The 18,393-nt window shown below is 41.1% G+C and overlaps 1 protein-coding gene across 1 annotated transcript in view; it reads right to left on the bottom strand.

Moving 5' to 3' along the window:
* Nucleotides 1-2,425: 2,425 nt before the first annotated feature.
* C7 (complement C7) overlaps nt 2,426-18,393 on the bottom strand; it is a 55,672-nt gene continuing 39,704 nt past the window's right edge. The window contains exons 14-18 of the mRNA XM_047077028.1: nt 18,048-18,180; nt 14,405-14,596; nt 9,428-9,518; nt 5,785-5,969; nt 2,426-3,610 (exon numbers count right to left, since the gene is read on the bottom strand). Of these exons, the coding sequence (XP_046932984.1) occupies nt 3,429-3,610; nt 5,785-5,969; nt 9,428-9,518; nt 14,405-14,596; nt 18,048-18,180 (783 nt within the window). The 3' untranslated portion in view covers nt 2,426-3,428. The remainder of the gene's footprint in view (nt 3,611-5,784; nt 5,970-9,427; nt 9,519-14,404; nt 14,597-18,047; nt 18,181-18,393) is intronic.

Here is an 18,393-nt window from a genome sequence, read left to right on the forward strand (position 1 = left end):
TACCCCGCACCTGAGTATAAGAACCTTCCTCTGTTTCAGGAGATTACAAGTGTCCCAGATTGTTGGTGGAAGGGAGGGAGGTTATATGCAGAGCAGTCTGGATGAGGTTCACTAAATCTCAGGGCATTGATAAGCAGCACTTCCATTTGGTCAGTTATTAGGAAATGTCACAAGAAGACACTCTCCAATGTGATCAGATCTTCCAAAGCAGCTTCTCTGCCTGGGTGACTTGCTGTGTCCACTTAAATTGTGAGTGATGACGTGGAGGATGAGGCTTGGCTCCCATGTACCTCGCTGAGGCTAGGGATGGCTAATGCACCTGCCAATTCCCTCCTCTTCTTCTGTCCCCCACTAGGTCCAGAGGCTTTAATGCCAGCACTTGCTGCCTTCTCCTCCAAGGCTATAGCCCTCTCTAACCCAGATGACCCTCACCTGGTCCGAGGCAGCGGGAAGGGCAAACGGGAGGAATTCTCACACTCCCTCTCTTCTCTTTGCAGTCAATTTTCATGGCATAAACAGTCCTCCTAGCTTTCCCCCGAGCCTTCTATTTAGATGTTCAAGAGCTTATTTTCAAGTTTCAAAACACTTTAAAAGACTTAATGTTGAAAGTTACTTTCTCCTTGCAGATTTACTGCAATGATCCTAATACTCTTATAAGCAATCATGAACATCTCTAACTAGAAGAAAGGTTGAGTGTAAGAATGTTCAGAAAAGAAAGAAAGTACAAAATTTAATACTTCAAGATGGCATCTCTCTACCTCATTCCTGCTCCCTCCTTCTCCACCAACTATTCACTAACCCCTTACTTCTCCTTCACTAAGTCTGTGAAACTTCTTTCTCAAATCTTAGTTGTCAAATCTGCTAATTTCTTTGCTTCAGACCTCATTTGACCTCTCCTATAGCATTCGATAATGTTTACCATATCCTCTGTATCAATTAGGAAGGGAGGGTGGTAGAGCACAAGTAGTAGAAATTTAACCCTATACTAGCTTAAGACAAAAGGAGAAGTTATTGAAAGGATACTGATCTCTTCCTCCCAAATAAATTACTTGTTCAACTTGGTTTTTGGATCTGCATCTGGGCCTGCAATTTCAAATCTGTCTCCCGACCCAGGGTAGAAATTAACTCCCTTATAACCTCTAACAAATGCAGTTGGCCTCAATTAAGCATTTCTGGACATTATTGTTTTCAATCTATTTAAACCTACCTCCTTATAACTTCCATATATTCTATCTGACTCTTCACTCAAGGGACAATGTGGTATATAAAGCTAGACCTGGATCCTACATGGATTTCAAGTAGGAACACATTGAGACAGCCATTGTGGAAAACAGTATGGAGGTTCCTCAAAAAGTTATAAATAAAACTACCATGGGATCTAGTAATTCCACTTCCGAGCAAATAGCCAGAGGAATTGAAATCAGGATCCCAAAGAGGTAGCTGCACTCCCATGTTCATTGCAGCATTATTCCCAACAGCCAAGATACAGAAACAACCTAAGTGTTCATCCAGGGATGAATGAATAACGAAAATGTGGTACATTTTCCATACACACAATGGAATATTACTCAGCCTTTCAAAAGGAAGGAAATCCTGCCATTTACAACAATGTGGGTGGACAAGAATGTGGACACTATGCTAAATGAAATAAACCAAACAAAGAAATACTAGATGATCTCACGTATAGGTAGGATCTAAAATATTCAAGGGATGCCTGGGTAGCTCAGTTGGTTGAGTGTCTGACTCTCGATTTTGGCTCAGACCATGATCCCAAGGTCATGGGATTGAGCCCCACGTAGGGCTCTGGACTGAGTGTGGAGACTGTTTAGGATTCTCTCTCTCCGTCTCTCTCTCTCTCTCTCGCCTCTCCCTGCTCCTCTCTCTCAAATAAATAAATAATAAAATAAAAGTCAAATTCATAAAGCAGAGTGTAGAATGGTGGCTGCCAGGAGCTGAGGAGAAGGGCATTCAGGGATGTGATGCTTGAAGAGTGCCAAGGTTTAGTTATGCAAGATGAATAAGTTCTGGAGATCCACTACATAGCATTGCTGTAGCTATGTGCTATAGTGCCTATAGCTAACAATCCTTTCACATATACTTAAGATTTTCTAAGAAGAAAGATCTTAGGTGACATTTTTAATAAAAATAAGTGAGAAATAAGAATAAATAAGAAATAAGAAAGATAATAAGAGAGGTGGGAGAAAACTTTGGGAGGTGATGGATAGGTTTATGGTCTTGATTGGTATATACTTCTCCCCAGACCCATCCAGTTGTACATATTAAATCAGTACAGCTTTTTACATGTCAATCATACCTCAATAAAGTAGTTTAAAGAATAAAAATATATTTAAAAAGAACACATTAGCCATTCTTCATGGGAAGATTCTTTAAAATTAAACACGATACAGATCAAAAAATTCCAAAGGATAGTATCTTTAATGAGATTTTAATCACTGTCATTTTAACTAAGGTTTTGCTGAAATGTCTTTATCAGTATCAGAAAAGTACACAGATATTATTTGTATATAAAAGCATATTTTAAATTCCATTTAAGCCCACTCATGTCATCTCCCACAGCTAGTTTTTTGTTTTGGTGAAAGATGAATAAGGAATAAATAGAAGGCCAATGTCTCACACTGATGTACCTGTATGGCCCTCTGAAAAATCCAAGCATGTATTCACATTAGAGAAAACTATTCTGTCAAATATATGATCACTCAACAGTCCAGGCATGAACTGATGTTTCCTACAGAAGAAAAGGGGAGAAAGTGGGCAAATTACAGTCCTCGTGTTTGACACACACTAAAGAAAAGCCCCAAAGAGAAGACGGGATTGTGTTTGTTGTTCGACAAGAAGGCAGAAGGTACCACAATAAACTTGGTTCTGAAATTTCAGCGGTTCCATTTCCCAGTAAGATTTAAGGATCCTTACATGTGGTACTGGAGTCCACAGGGCCAGGCGAGAGATTACTCCTTGGGATGGATATTTGTATCTGTCTTTTCCATTTAAGGTCCCGTTTGCATTCAGTTTCACTGAGAGAAGCCAACCTCTCTAATCTTACCGTTTTCCTAATCCTTTTGTACAGTGTTTCCGGCCCATGGGTGGAGTCCATCATACTTAAAAGAATCATAGGGCTGAAGGGAGTATTCCAGGCTCTCCGGTCTAATCCTCTCATTTTCAGATTAAAAAGTCAAGGTCCAGGCGTGTCAGCAATTTGTCCAGGAACACACAGCTCATGCAAAGGTTCGAGCGTACTGTTCATCCTGGCTGGCATTTTAAATAGGAAGAACAGGAGCATCTCGGTTCAGGTTTGGCAGAACACAGGTCGGTGCTTCTACCTGCTGGCAGTTGGGAGAAGTGACCGTATGTACGTTTTACCTCAGCCACGGCAGCTGCGGGATTCGGAACCAGCCAAGGGCCACGGGAGCCTACGGGGTCCCCGCTCCGCAGGGCCGCGTGCTGGTGACCCTGACGCCCTGCCCTTGGCACCTGAGCGCGCCGGCCGCACACTCGGTCATCGTCTGCTCCACACCGTTCACTTCCACGCAGACGCTAAGGCCGCCTTCCTCGCACTCCGATGCTTCTCTGCAGACACATTTGCTGCTCTGGGCTGGAAAGAAGAGCGGCAGAGGCTTAATGGCACATGGAGGAGGTGGGAGAGTGAAGTCACATTACCTCCAAAGTCCCGATGCCCTGCGGAGATCTCTCCAAGCTCCTGCCTGGAGGCATCAACTGACCGCCCTGGGAGAGGGGGAGGGCCAGGGAAGCCCAGCATTGCGCTCCACTCAGCATGAGGAGGGTTCTAGGCTGGCACCAGGCCGCCGGAGGGGGGGGTGGTGCATGGGCCAGCCCTCTCCAAATCAGGGGCACTCCCTCTCTCTCTTCCTCCTCTGGGCTGCTGGCTAGGGGAGCCAGAAGCTGAGTAAGCCCTCAACCCCTGACCAGATAAGGAGACCTCAACAAAGACCAAGTTGACTCAAGGCTCAAACAGAGACAAAGAAAAGAACTCAACTTACTTTAAGAGAGAGGGCATAAAACACAGAAGACCACATATGGGGTGCGGGGATAGTGGGGGGGAGGGGGGCGGAGAACAAGTCTGGGGCGCCTGGGTGGGGTTAAGTGCCAACTTCGGCTCAGGTCATGATTTCACAGTTCCTGAGTACAAGCCCTGCATTGGGCTCTGTGCTGCCAGCTCAGAGCCTGGAACCTGCTTCAGATTCTGTGTCTCCCTCTCTCTCTGCCCCTCCCTGCTTACAGTCTGTCTGTCTCTCTCTCAAAAATAAACATTAAAAAAAAAAAAAAAAAGCCAGAAATGAGTTGGGGGAGAATTCACAGTGTGCGCTTAGGTGTCAGGCTGGAATGCACCAGCCAGGTGTCTCCAAAAGGAGTGACAAGCTCACTGGTGACTGGCGATCCTAACCCAACCCAATGGTTTAGAGTTCAGTATGTCATCGCCTGGGTGGCCAACAGTCCAGGAGCGAGAGAGCAGGGGCCCGGCTGGCACAGGCCATGGGGAGGACCTGAGTTGCTGGCAGAGATCTCACAGATCACATAGTCCGGCTCCCAAATTTACAGATGGGGAAACTGAGGCAGTGACTTGGCTGCAGCCAGCCAGCTTTCCCCCTTGATAATATACCTGAAACTGTGGGAGGTAGGCCATGCCAGGGGTGCTGTTCAAGATCACTGTAAGTGCTATATGGACACAGTTGACCGGCCAATCTTGAACCACAACTTGAAAGAGTAACTCCTTTTTTTATTCTCTTCAAATTCTTTTTATTACTTCTAGGAGAAAGTGTCACCTTGGCACTGATATGCTTTTAACACCCCCTAACACTTGCTGAACTCCCTTTATCCCAAAGAAGCAGCATCCCTCAAGCTGCCAGCAGCATCTGGCTAGAATCTACAACCTTATTTTGTTTCATATGTATTTTTGTGGTTATCTAATATTTATGGCAAGTGATGCTTCTTTTTAAGAAATGATAAATTTCCTTTTTTAAAAAAGTTATTTTTATGTGAGTCCATTTTTAAAAATGTTTTTAATGTTTACTTATTTTTGAGAGGGGTGGGGAGGGGCAGAGAGAGAGGGAGACACAGAATCTGAAGCAGGATCCAGGTTCTGAGCTGTCTGCAGAGAGCCCGATGTGGGGCTCGAACTCACAAACTGTGAGATCATGACCTGAGCTGAAGTCAGACTCTTAACTTGACTGAGCCACCCAGGCACCCCTGTGAGTCTATTTTTTTTTAATGAGTTCATTATAGGGATAATAGGAGGACAGAGCAAAAATCATGAAGGTGGAATGAGAATCACCAGTGTTTGGGAGGACACTCAAACCATCAAGAATGTCTCCTTGTCTTCTTAGATACTTGACCTACCCCATTCCCCAAGGAGGACTGTGGATAAGGACAGTTCACTCTCAAACCAGCCTGAGACTTTCATGTCCTCAGGGATCTGCTTGGATCTGCTGCTAAACTAGAAACTACCATTTAAAAGGCCTCAGTACTGGGGCGCCTGGGTGGCTCAGTCGATTGAGCCTCCGACTTCAGCTCAGGTCATGATCTCACAGCTCGTTGAGTTCAAGCCCCGCATTGGGCTCTGTGCTGACAGCTCGGAGCCTGGAGCCTGCTTTGGGTTCTTTGTCTCCCTCTCTCTCTGCCCCTAACCCGCTCACAGTCTGTCTCTGTCTCTCTCAAAAATAAATAAACATTTAAAAATAAAATAAAATAAAAGACCTCAGTACTACTACCTTAGCACTGTTATAGTTACAAATACACAATGCCCCTTACCATCGCATTTTCCCCAGAGCGGACAGGCACCACAGGCTTTCTGGGCTGGGACAGGCAGAGTGCAGCTCTCCCTATCAGCAAGAGTGTAATTTCTACCCTGACAGTGGAGAACGTGCAGCTTGCAAACTGTCAGAGGCAGTATCCTTTTGCTTCTCTCATCTCGTGCACATACATCCAAGGAGGATCTGAAACAAATTTTTTAAATTACATTATTTAGAAGACTTTCCTTCTTACAAGTGGAGGATGTGAAGTGAAAGGCGAGGCTGGGAGCTCAGTGCCTCAGATGTCACCACCCACAGGAAAAAGATGGAGCAAACACTCAAATCTCCTTCATCGCTGGGGCTCACCCTCCTCAGATCTTCGAGATGAACAAATTTTGCTCTGTATTTGCTCCCAATTTTTACAAGCTGAGATATCTAGTGTTGATCTTGTTTCATCTAGAGCAGATCAGATACAGCAACTTAGAAGAGAAGGCAAGGTCTGCTGGGGACACGGGTGGGTTGACAAGCAGGAAGGAGACAGAAAATCAGCAAAGATCACACATTCAAAGATGGCAGTCCTGTGGGACCATTGAAGGCAGGAGAAGTTAGCTCCTCCCAGTCCGGTAGCCTGGAGAGTTCCTGTCCATAACACGGCATTGTGCAACACTTCATGACCGATGCCTCAAGGGAAAATGAAACTGTATTTTTCAATAGGATTTTTTAAACTATCTATGTTTACAAAATAGTTTAGAAATAGTTCTAGAAAAATTATTACTTTTTTTCCTTAAGCATTGGTACTCAAATGGTGAGATTCAGCTTTGTAGAAATGTCACTAATAAAAACAAGGACATTTCTGGATGTTGATGGATAAGGAAAGCATTACTGTAGTGAAACCTTAGACAACAAAGTATTTTTGTATAGTAGACGGAGTCTATATTTATTTTTATTATGTTTAGCTCTAATACTTTCTTCAATGGCCAAGAGCTAAATTTACTTGGAGTTGTTTACATCACAGAAACAAATCCTTATATCTGTCTTTTATCTGTTTATTTAAACCTTAAATCGAACTACTCAGAACAGCTTGAAGGGCAGAGACCTTGTAAAGCCACCTGGTTATCAGTATCTGATAGAAAGCTCACACCAAGTCTCTAAACAGCAGGCTGCAAATAAACTAAATGAATCAGAGAAGTTGGAAAGAGGATGAAAGTGAATCAAAGTCAACAATGATTAATAAAAAATAACACCACAGTCAGAATATTCTGGGCTGACCACCACTGCCATTTACACTATTTAGCTATATTTTTTTCTCACAAGAAGTTACGTCTTATAAGATGCCACCAGAATCACCATTACTCCCTGTGAGTGTTCAAGGAGTTGGATATGTGTTTTGATGACAATAATAATTGAAAGCCAAGTATAGTTGATCCGTGAGCAACATTGGTTTTAACTGCATGCGTGGATCCACTTCTACATGGATTTTTTTTAATGTTTATTTATTTATGTAGAGAGCGCACGCACTTGAGCAAGGGAGGAGCAGGGAGAGAGGGAGAGAGAGAATCCCCAGCAGGCTCTCGAAGTAGAACTCAATCCCATGAACTGCAAGATCATGACCTGAGCTGAAACCAAGAATTGAACGCTTAACCTACTGAGCCGCCCAGGTGCCCCTGGGTTTTTTGGATATAGTATAGTACTATAAATGTATTTTCTCTTCCTTATGATTTTCTTAATACCATTTTCTTCTCTCTAGTTACTTTATTATAATAATACAGTAAATAATACATATAACATAGAAAATATTTTTGTTATTGGTAACATAACATATGTTATTGGTAACATAACATATGTTATTGGTAACAGTCAACAGTAGGCTCTCAGTAGTTAAGTTTTGGAGAAGTCAAAAGTTATATGTGGATTTTTGACTATGCGAGGGGATTAGCACCCCTAACCCCCCATGTTGTTCAAGGGCCAACTGTAACTGGTCAGTAAATTTGTGTTTTGATTCTTAGCCTTAAAGATGACCAATAAACATCTTAGCCTAGATATCTCCCATTTGTGTCTCCAGATTGGTTCTCCACTCTTCCCCCCTGCTGCCGGGAAGGCTGAAACTATGAGCTATATCCATAGACTTCCTTGTCCTCTAGCTTCAGGTGAATTTGAGCAATGGCAGGAGATTTAAGGGATGTTTACTGCCCTGGCTCACTCCAGGGCAGTCTCTGAGGTCCCTAAAATGAGGGACTCCACTCTTCCTTGGCTGCCATCTGTACAGAATCTTCCTCTGTCTCCAGCTTTGCATAAAAGCTCTTCCTGTGGAGCACCTCTTCCTGTGAGCCTCTGACTCTTGATCTCAGCTCAGGTCATGGTCTTGCTGTTCCTTGGGTTTGAACCCCACAATGGGCTCTGCAGTATCAGTGCTTGGGATTTTCTCTGTCTCTCTCTGCCCCTCCCTTGCTCACACAGCCTCTCTCTCTCTCTCTCTCTCTCAAAATAAATAAATAAATAAATAAATAAATAAATAAATAAATAAATCTTAAAAAAAAAAAAAAGCTCCTCTTGTCACTCTGCAGGCCTGGGGGCATGGATTTGTACCCTGGTTGTTTGCAGTCTGGGAGTACTGCCTTGTGGGAGTACTGCCAGTTTCTTTCACTCTGCCCACACTTCTGTAAACAGTCCCCCTAGGAAACCTCCTCTTGTCTTAATGCAATCATACAATCTGTCCAACTAGGACCATAACATAGACATCTAGTACCTACTTCAGATATCCACCCACGGTGGAGTGATTTCAAGTTGGGTGGAATTCTCATAATGCACATCTAGAGACACGGACATTTCAGAAACCAGTATCTCTACTGGTACTGCATTAAGAGTGTATCTTTGGACAGCTGGGTGGCTCAGTTGGTTAAGCATGGACTCTTGGTTTCAGCTCAGGTCACGATCTCACAGTTTCATGAGTTCCAGCCCTGCATTGGGCTCTGTGCTGACAGCACGGAGCCTGCTTGGGATTCTCTCTCTGCCTCTCTCTCTGCCCCTCCCCTGCTCGTGCTGTCTCTGTCTCTCTCAAAATAAATAAACTTTTTTTTAAAAAAGTGTATCGGGGCGCCTGGGTGGCGCAGTCGGTTAAGCGTCCGACTTCAGCCAGGTCACGATCTCGCGGTCCATGAGTTCGAGCCCCGCGTCAGGCTCTGGGCTGATGGCTCAGAGCCTGGAGCCTGCTTCCGATTCTGTGTCTCCCTCTCTCTCTGCCCCTCCCCCGTTCATGCTCTGTCTCTCTCTGTCCCAAAAATAAATAAACGTTGAAAAAAAAAATTAAAAAAAAAATAAAAAAAAATAAAAAAGTGTATCTTTCAAGGGAATTTCAATCCTAATCTTTGCAAGCTCTAAATCCTCAAGTTTTCATGTTGCCCCATTTTATGTAGAAAACTAGCAGTGCCCAAGTCCTTCAGCCTTTCTCTAGACAGAGTAGAACACTGCTTAACACCACTGGTGTCAGCCCCAGAGACCCAGGCAAATAACAGACAGCAGATGGGCCAGATTAAAATGCAAGCAAAAATCTTTAACCCTTGGTAAGCAACACCCTGGATCAAACAGAGACACTAGCATCTACCAAAACATTTTTTATCTTGAATAAAACAAACCAGAGAGAGGTGAGCAAAGACAGAGCTTACCCACATTCATAAGGCATTTTACAAACACATCTTGAATTCTTCAGTTTCTCCCAGGGCCGACATTCAGGCACCGCCAGGGTTAAAGTGGTTTCTAAAAAAAAAAAAAGGATAAGGGAGATGCAATCATTAGAAGAGCTTCTTTGTGGTAAACAAACTATTATTTTAATTGTTGAACCAGGTTCTGTAATATTCTCAACTGCTACAAGTTTGTACAGTAAAAAAAAAAAAAAAAAAGCTGTAAAGCATTTTACAAACAATAGTGTTCCTAGGAGAAGCCTACAAATAATTTCAATGCTACCATATCTTGAGCATTTACTACTGTGGGAACAGTGGCTGTTGTGATACTTAATCCCCCTTAACAAACGCCCACTTCAGAGTTAAAGAAATTAAGGGTCAGAAAAGTTAAGAAACTAGTGCTAGTTCACACATTTAACAAATTGGTCAAGCCAGGATTTAAGTCCATGTTTGTCTGAATTCAAGGCCAGTGGAGCAGGCTCCCTTTCATCAAGCAGTCGGTGCTTATAAACTGTTTGTTGTTTGGACTGCATGTTGCCCCCTCTGTCTATAGTGGGGCAGAAAGCACCGTAATGTGATCTCCACATGGAGAACTCCCTGGTACCCCAAGATCTGTTAACAACCTCTCACATGTAAGTGTCTAATTGGTCTCCTTTCAACGGTGAGTAAATATCTAGAGGTACTTACATTAATTATATCTTTTCCATTGCTTTGTGTTTTCTACAAATGGATCAAAAGTCAACCATCATTCCAACTTTGACAGGGAAATACCTTAGGCCAGCTTACAAGAGCTTAATTTAACTGTCGTCTCCTCAGCTATACCTGATTACAAGGTGACTAACCTAAAACATTCTGTTATCCCCACCTCCTTCCTGCTTCATGACAATGGAATTCAATGGTATATATACTTTCCCATCATAAAACTAGTTCTCTGTTGGATATATTTATAAAGGTAGTTTATCTGAAAAGCATATTTTTACGGATGCACAAACTATGCAATACTTCCTCACTTTGGAAAACCTAAGAGCTTTAGATAAGACAGTAAAATCTCGGGGACAATTCGTAACTTGTAAAAATGGTAATAATATGAACTGTAGCCTGCCAGGTTCAGCAATGTGTATAATAAGTACTCATTCTTTAAATACTCCCCTTTATAATAGTAGTATCCTAAATGCAATGTAGTATCCTGAATTGGATCCTAGACCATTAAAACAACATCAGTGAAGGGGTGCCTCAGTGGCTCAGTTGGTTAAGCATCCAACTCTTGGTTTTATCTCAGGTCATGATCTCACAGTTTGTGGGTTCAAGTCCCACAGTGGGCTGTGTGCGGACAGCACTGAGTCTGCTTGGGATTCTCTGTCTCTCCTCTTTCTCTCTCTGCCCCTCCCTCACTTGTGCTTTCTCTCTCTCTCAAAATAAATAAACATTAAAAAAAAAAGACATTCGTGGAAAAACTGGTGATATATAAATAAAGTCTGTAGTTTAGTCAATAGTACTGCACTAATATTAATGTCTTAGTCAACTCACTAAATTATGTCAAGTTATATAAGATGTTAATATTATGAGAACATGGTAAAGGGCATATAGAAACTCTATTTGCAACTTTTCCGAAATCTAAAATTATTCCAAAATAAAATGTTTTTTAAGGTGGTGTTATCTAGATCAGTGCTTCTCAAGCAGGGGCAAATTTGGCAATGTCTAAATATCTTACAATGCACAAGACAGACTCCCACAACAAAGAGCTCCCGGGCCCAAACTTCCAATAGTGTTGGGGTTAAGAAAAGTCTAATCTAAATGTACCAAAACTAAAGTTCTATGATAAAGCCATGCAAATGAGCTCTTCAGTGTGCCTAGACGTTTATTTGCTAGAGATGAGGGGAGGGGGAGGGGAATGGAAGAAGGTGGCCGAAGAGTACAAAATTCCAGTTATAAGAGAGATGAGTATTGGGGATGTAATGTGGTTGGTGCTGCTCGATGATATACAGGTAGAGTGTTGGAAGAGTGGATCATAAGAGTTCTCATCACAAGGAGAAATTGCTTTTTTTCTTTTTTTTTTAACGTTTATTTATTTTTGAGAGACAGAGCATGAGCAGGGGAGGGGCAGAGAGAGAGAGGGAGACACAGACTCTGAAGCAGGCTCCAGGCTCTGAGCTGTCAGCACAAAGCCTAACATGGGGCTCGAACTCATGAACCATGAGATCATGACTTAAGCAAAGTGGGACGCTTAACCGACTGAGCCATTCCGGCACCCCTTTTTTTTTTTTTAATTGTGCTTTTGTGAGATGATGGATGTTAAGCAGACCTACTGTGGTCATCATTTCACAGTAGATGCAAATCAAACCATCATGCTGTATACCTTGAACTTCTACAGTGATGTATGTCAATTATTTCTCAATAAAACTGGAAATGATATTTTTTAAAAGTTTATTTGTTAATCATTCATAAGAATGACAGTTTAGATTTTAAATGTTTTCCAGAAGTTATTACAATTTCTTTATGAAAAATCAGGGGTAGAATCAGCTAGACCGAAGACCTTTGCGTTTAAGAACACAGCTTTCTTTTTTTTTTTTAATTTTTTTTTTTCCAACGTTTATTTATTTTTGGGACAGAGAGAGACAGAGCATGAACGGGGGAGGGGCAGAGAGAGAGGGAGACACAGAATCGGAAACAGGCTCCAGGCTCTGAGCCATCAGCCCAGAGCCCGACGCGGGGCTCGAACTCCCGGACCGCGAGATCGTGACCTGGCTGAAGTCGGACGCTTAACCGACTACGCCACCCAGGCGCCCCGAACACAGCTTTCTTAACTTCCTATATCTTTATGTCAAAACTACATACTGATGGAGGGAGGGACAAATCAGTGGTTAGTGTTTAATGAGCACAGGGTTTCAGTTGGGAAGATGAGAAAGTCCTGGAGATGGATGGTGATGTTGGTTGCACGATAATGGGAATGCACTTAATGCATTGAACTGTCCATTTAAAAATAGCTAAAATGGTAAATTTTATGTTATGTTTATTTTACCACAATAAAAAAAAAAAAAAGACTAAATACCGATACATCAGGTATTGAAAAAGCTCAGCCTTGGAGGCTGACAAACCTGGAGTTTGTTATTTGTGATAGACATATTTTAAGGGCAGTTAGTATTAATATTCATCATGACTTCTGAAAAAACACACAGGCCTGAAAAATACCCTTAATTAAAACTTTAATAGAATTTGCTACTGTGTAGGAGAAAATACATACTGAATTGTGCTACAAAACGAATGAAGGAGACATTTTAGAAAGATAAGTATATAATATCTCATTCGGAATAAAAGAGCAACCTCATCAAGTGTATATTGTTCTCTTTAATTTTAGAATTCCTGGTACAGGTCCATTACTTCAAACATGCCTGATAAATTCCTATTTATGCTTCAGCGCAGTAAAAAACAAAGCACTTGGGGGCGCCTGGGTGGCTCAGTCGGTTAAGCGTCCGACTTCGGCTCAGGTCATGATCTCGCGGTCTGTGAGTTCGAGCCCCGCGTCGGGCTCTGTGCTGACCGCTCAGATCCTGGAGCCTGTTTCAGATTCTGTGTCTCCCTCTCTCTCTCTCTGACCCTCCCCCGTTCATGCTCTGTCTCTCTCTGTCTCAAAAATAAATGAACGTTTAAAAAAAAAAAAAAAAAAAAAAAAAAAAAAAAAAAAAAGCACTTGTCCCTGCTCTGGACCTCTGACTGCTAACGAGCACGTGGGAACCAGCACAGCAGGCACACCATTGGCCATGCTGCCCTCCTGTTTTCTGTCATCAGCATCTATGTTTCATACCACAGCCCATGCCCACCATCAGCCACAGACGGCTCTGTGCAGCCTGCCCTCTCTTAAGTTGTGACCATCTGATCCATCTGATGGTATCACTCATGAAATCTAGTACTTCATACTCACTGTAAAAGGCAAACTTCAGCATTGAATTAAATAAAAGTCATACACTGGAGGGGCGCCTGGGTGGCTCAATCGGTTAAGCGTGCAACTTCGGCTCTGGTCATGATCTCACGGTTTGTGAGTTCAAGCCCCACGTCGGGCTCTGTGCTGACAGCTCAGAACCTGGAGCCTGCTTCAGATTCTGTGTCTTCCCCTCTCTGCCCCTCCCATGCTCATGCTCTCTCTCTCAATAATAAATAAACATTAAAAAAACTAATAAAAAATAAAGTCATACACTAGAAAAATAAGAATACCATACAAAATTGAATGCAAGTGAGTTTTCCTTTTTTCCTGTTTTTTAATTGTCACAAACATGTATTTTCCATTTATTTAAAAAAATGTAAGTAAAGAAGAAATAGGAGGTTATTTAAAAAATAAATCCATCCCACCTTAAATATCTCTAAAAAGAAATAGTTTGGCTTTTTAAATCTCTTCTTACCATAGCTTCTTTAAAGACCATTTTAATTTGCCTGACGTTCAAAATACTGGATTTTTGGATTTCCACTCTTAAAAACGGCTTCACAAGCCACAACACTTTGCTTTAAATAACTTCTGCTCTGCAGTGTTAAATGTAAATGCTTTTAAGTTTTCTATTTCAATAATGCCAATAAACCCTCTGAAAACCCAGAAAGGAAACATACAGAATGTTTTTAAACTCGGTACTTAATAAAAGTACATTTAAAAAATCAGGAAAAAAGCCAGAAATCATCCTTTGAAAATCCTTTATTTTCTTGGCACCAAAACAGATACAAAGCTAATCTTTGATAAGGATTTAAGTTAGTTTCAGAACCACAGGGCTCTTCTTGCTTTTCCTTGCTTTCCATGAATCTATCTATGCCACGTGAAACAAAGTCTGTTACCCCATCTATGAGCCGACCTTCTTGTAGGGGGACAAGGACAGAGGGAATAACTCACAGTTATGGCCATCCAGTGCCATAAAGGACCGCCACAAGGACCCTCACTCACCTGAGTGCAGGTGTCCTTGGACAGACCTACAAGCTACTCACCTTTCTGCACACACTGAACATTCTTCATATCAGGACTCCACTTAAGGCTGGATCCACAGAGAAATGTTGAAGGACCTTTTAAGGACATGTCACCCGAACAGGAAATGGTCACTTTCTCACCAATTGCATAGAAAGGTTTGTGGGGATGACTCTGTATGCCATCCATCAAGGCAGGTAGAACACAGGCAATTTCTAAAGATAGAAGAAAACAGAATACAAAGGTCATTGCTTTCCTAAGCCATCTTTTTTTAAAAAAGACAACTGGGGCGCCTGGGTGGCGCAGTCAGTTAAGCGTCCGACTTCAGCCAGGTCACGATCTCGCGGTCCATGGGTTTGAGCCCCGCGTCGGGCTCTGGGCTGATGGCTCAGAGCCTGGAGCCTGTTTCCGATTCTGTGTCTCCCTCTCTCTCTGCCCCTCCTCCATTCATGCTCTGTCTCTCTCTGTCCCAAAAATAAACGTGGAAAAAAAAAATTAAAAAAAAAAAAAGACAACTTTGAATAGTGTTAATACACATGCTCTGCTTTTTCACATTAGAGGACAAAGAGGAAGAGGTAAGTTCACTCCTAGGATGCCCTGAAAGACATGTCCCACAGTGCCCGGCATGTAATTGACCAATAAAAGACTGAAGACCAAAACAGTTCCCATCCTCCACTCCTGCCCTCAAAGCAATGTGACAACATAAAATGAATCAGCCTTATAAACAGAGACCTAAAAAGCCCAGGCTGCTGTCAAAACTAAACTTTCCATAGCTGCCACTTATCTCTCTGGTCTGATGAAGTCCCACCAGAATTTTCCCAAGAAAATTTGCATATTGTTTGCATACCATTAGCATATACCCAATTAGATATTTTTATTATTTGAAAGTTTTAAAGAATCACCTTTAACCTTGAAACCATACAAGTATTAAATGTTCTTTGGTTTTCCATCTCTAGTCTTTCTCAGTTACATTCATTACCTCAAATCTTCTGCTTGAGAAAACAGCAAAGAGAAAAAAGAGAAACATGTATACTTATGGGAAGCAAATCAGAATTCATGATTTGAAAAAAAAAAATTGGCAATCTCTCTAATGGACTTCGGACAATATTCTACAAAATACTGCTCTGTTTCTGTACCATTTCCATCAGAAATTCCATTCACTCATTAATTCAAAAACAGCATCTATGGAGTGCCTATATTTAACGAAGTATGTTGTATGCTGCTAGGGATTTAACAAGATACAAGTTACATATCCTGCCTTCATAAAGCTAATAATCTAGCATCAGATTTGTTTGTTTCTGGCCATGATGCAATCACTGGCTTCACAATCATGCTCCCACAAAGACAAATAGAAAAGATATACAAAAGTAAAGGAAAAAGTACTTCCAAAAGCATCAGAGAGATACCAAGGTCATGAAAATTTGAAGGTACAAGATTCTAGGGAGAAGTCTAAAGGGGTGATTACAACATTTGGTAATGCCTTTCTCCTTGAGGTATTTGTTAAGTTTGAAAAAAAAAATGCTTAAAGGCTGCTAAACTAAGGAGGAACTACAGCTCGTGGCTGAAAAGCTGAGTAGAGTTTTTAGCAGTCTAATAAGGCTAGGGACAAAGAGGTAGAGTCCAGTCCTGTCACAAAGGAGGGACCTAGGAAGATATCTCAGACCTTCCACTGAGATCCCTTAATGGTTATACCCTAGGAATAAAGGTAACCCGGACATAAAACAGCCTTACTGTTTGCAGGAAACAAAATCAAGTATTTTCTAGAGGAAGAGAACGTCATCCAAAACCTCAGACTATTCCATTATTTTTTCACACATAAAGTCTGGCATTTAATCAAAACAGGAATGACATTTAAAAGGAAAAGAATTCACCAAAACCCCAAAAAAGACAATAGAAACAGACCCCCAGTAGGTCCAGAGAATGGGATTAACAGCCATGGACCCTGAAATAACTGTGATTTACATGTTAGGAAAAAATTAAATGACAAGGCACAGAATTTCAATGGAGAAAAGGAAAGTATAGAAAAGTGGACAAATGAAATATCTAGAATTGGAAAATGAAATTAAGAACTCAACAGAGTTCTTAAAAGCAGATTATATACAAGTGTACAGAGAATTAATAAACTGGAAGTTAGATCAATTAAAAAATATTTAGATGAAACAGAGAGAAGAAAAAAATTATGTAAAACAAAATAATGTAGTAATATATACAATCTAAAAAAATATATCATTTGTCTTGTGAGGAAAAATGGGCAAGAATTGGACAGAGGCAATAATTGAGGACAAAATGGCGAAGAAGCTCCTGAAATTGACAAAAGACATAAAAGCACAGATTCAAGAAGTGCTTCAAATATTAACCAGGGTAGAGACAAAGAAAATCACACCTCGGCACATCTCTGTGGAGGTGCTTCTGAAACCCAAAGACCAGAAAAAAAGAGAAATTCTCAAAAGTGTCCAGACATAAGATTTCCAAACCAGAAGTGGTATGACTAAGAGTGAATGTCTCACTAGAATAAAATCTTTAAAGAGCTTAAATAAAATAACTGCTAACCTAGAATTCCTTACCCATAAAAACATCCTTCCAAAATGAAGATAAAACAAAGACATTTTAAGATGAACAAAGACTGGGTCAACTTCTTATCAGCAGATTCACAATAAAGGGAAAAAAAATCTCTTCAAGCAAAAGCATCTTATTAAACGTTTCAAAGAACCAACTTTTGGCTTTGTTACTGTAAGCCAGAAAATGTTTATATTCTATTTCAGTAATTTCTGCTCAAGGACTCCAGGCGAGAGAAACAGAGAGACAGATAGAGACAGAAACAAAGAGGAAGAGAGGAGGTCCTACAAATAAGAAAAAGACAAACCAACAGAAAAGGGGAGCTAAAGATTGGACAGTCACTTCACCAAAGAGGATATGCAAATGGCAAATAAACAGGAAAACAGGCATCATAACATAGTCACCAGGAAAAATATAAATTGAAAAGTCAAAATTAAAAAATAAGATATTGCTACACACTCATCAGTATAGCTAAAATTTTTTAAAGATTGTTGATATCAAGTGTTGATAAGGATACAGAACAATCTTGGCTTCTCAGATCCTGGTAGGGATGTAAATTAGTACAACCATTTGGGAGTCTGGTAGAATCTACTAAGTCTAAATGTATCTACATCGTATGACTCAGAGACTTTATTAAGAGGTATATACCCAAGAGGAAAAAGATGTTCACGTGTACACTAGACTTTTCTCCATGGCCTAGACCAACTAATATAGCAAAAAATGTATCTCTACAGCTCTATCCATCTGCTGAACCAACTAATACTGCAGGACAATCAAGGAAGTACACTGATTTGGTCACATCCCTAGAAATTGAACTATATGGGATGTTCTGAAGGTCTTAGCCAGAATGGAGCTCCCTGGCCTATTCGAATTTGCACCAGAAACGTTAAAATTGCAGTGAAATGTGCCTCACCTAACAGAAGCACTATCAACTAGAGACTGCTGAGGGCTTTTTCAAGACACAGCTGAAACTTGAACAGGAGCATATGAGCTTCTCAGGAAAGGAATGTCAAGACACGGGCCACACAGTGAGTGGTTATTCATCTTGATTCATTCCCTTCCACATTATTCTCTCATCTTAAGTTATATGCTACAACCAAGTCCACTCACTCTGACAATGCATTTCCCCAACAAGCCACTGTAAATCTTCTCCACATCTGGCTACAGGGTCTCCAATAAGAGAGTAACCTTCATTGCAAGTATATACTATGTTTTTCCCAACAGGAAACATGGCACCTTCATCCTAAAGAGAAATAAAAGAGAGAGAGAGAGAGTGTGTCTATTTTGCATTAAAAAAAGTTTCTTTAGATATATTTGGGCTATAAATGATGCCTTCTTTTAGTCATCAGGCAAACTAAGTTCAAATAACTAATTTAAAAAATTATCTGTAAAAATAATTTTCCCTGTATGGTCCTAGTCAACAACACTGGTACTACCATTAACTAAAATAAAGCCA

This window comes from Lynx rufus, unplaced genomic scaffold, assembly GCF_022079265.1.
Source record: "Lynx rufus isolate CCGP_SWC_20201006 ecotype Redwood Valley unplaced genomic scaffold, mLynRuf1.p SCAF_1, whole genome shotgun sequence".
NCBI classification, from domain to species: domain Eukaryota; kingdom Metazoa; phylum Chordata; class Mammalia; order Carnivora; family Felidae; genus Lynx; species Lynx rufus.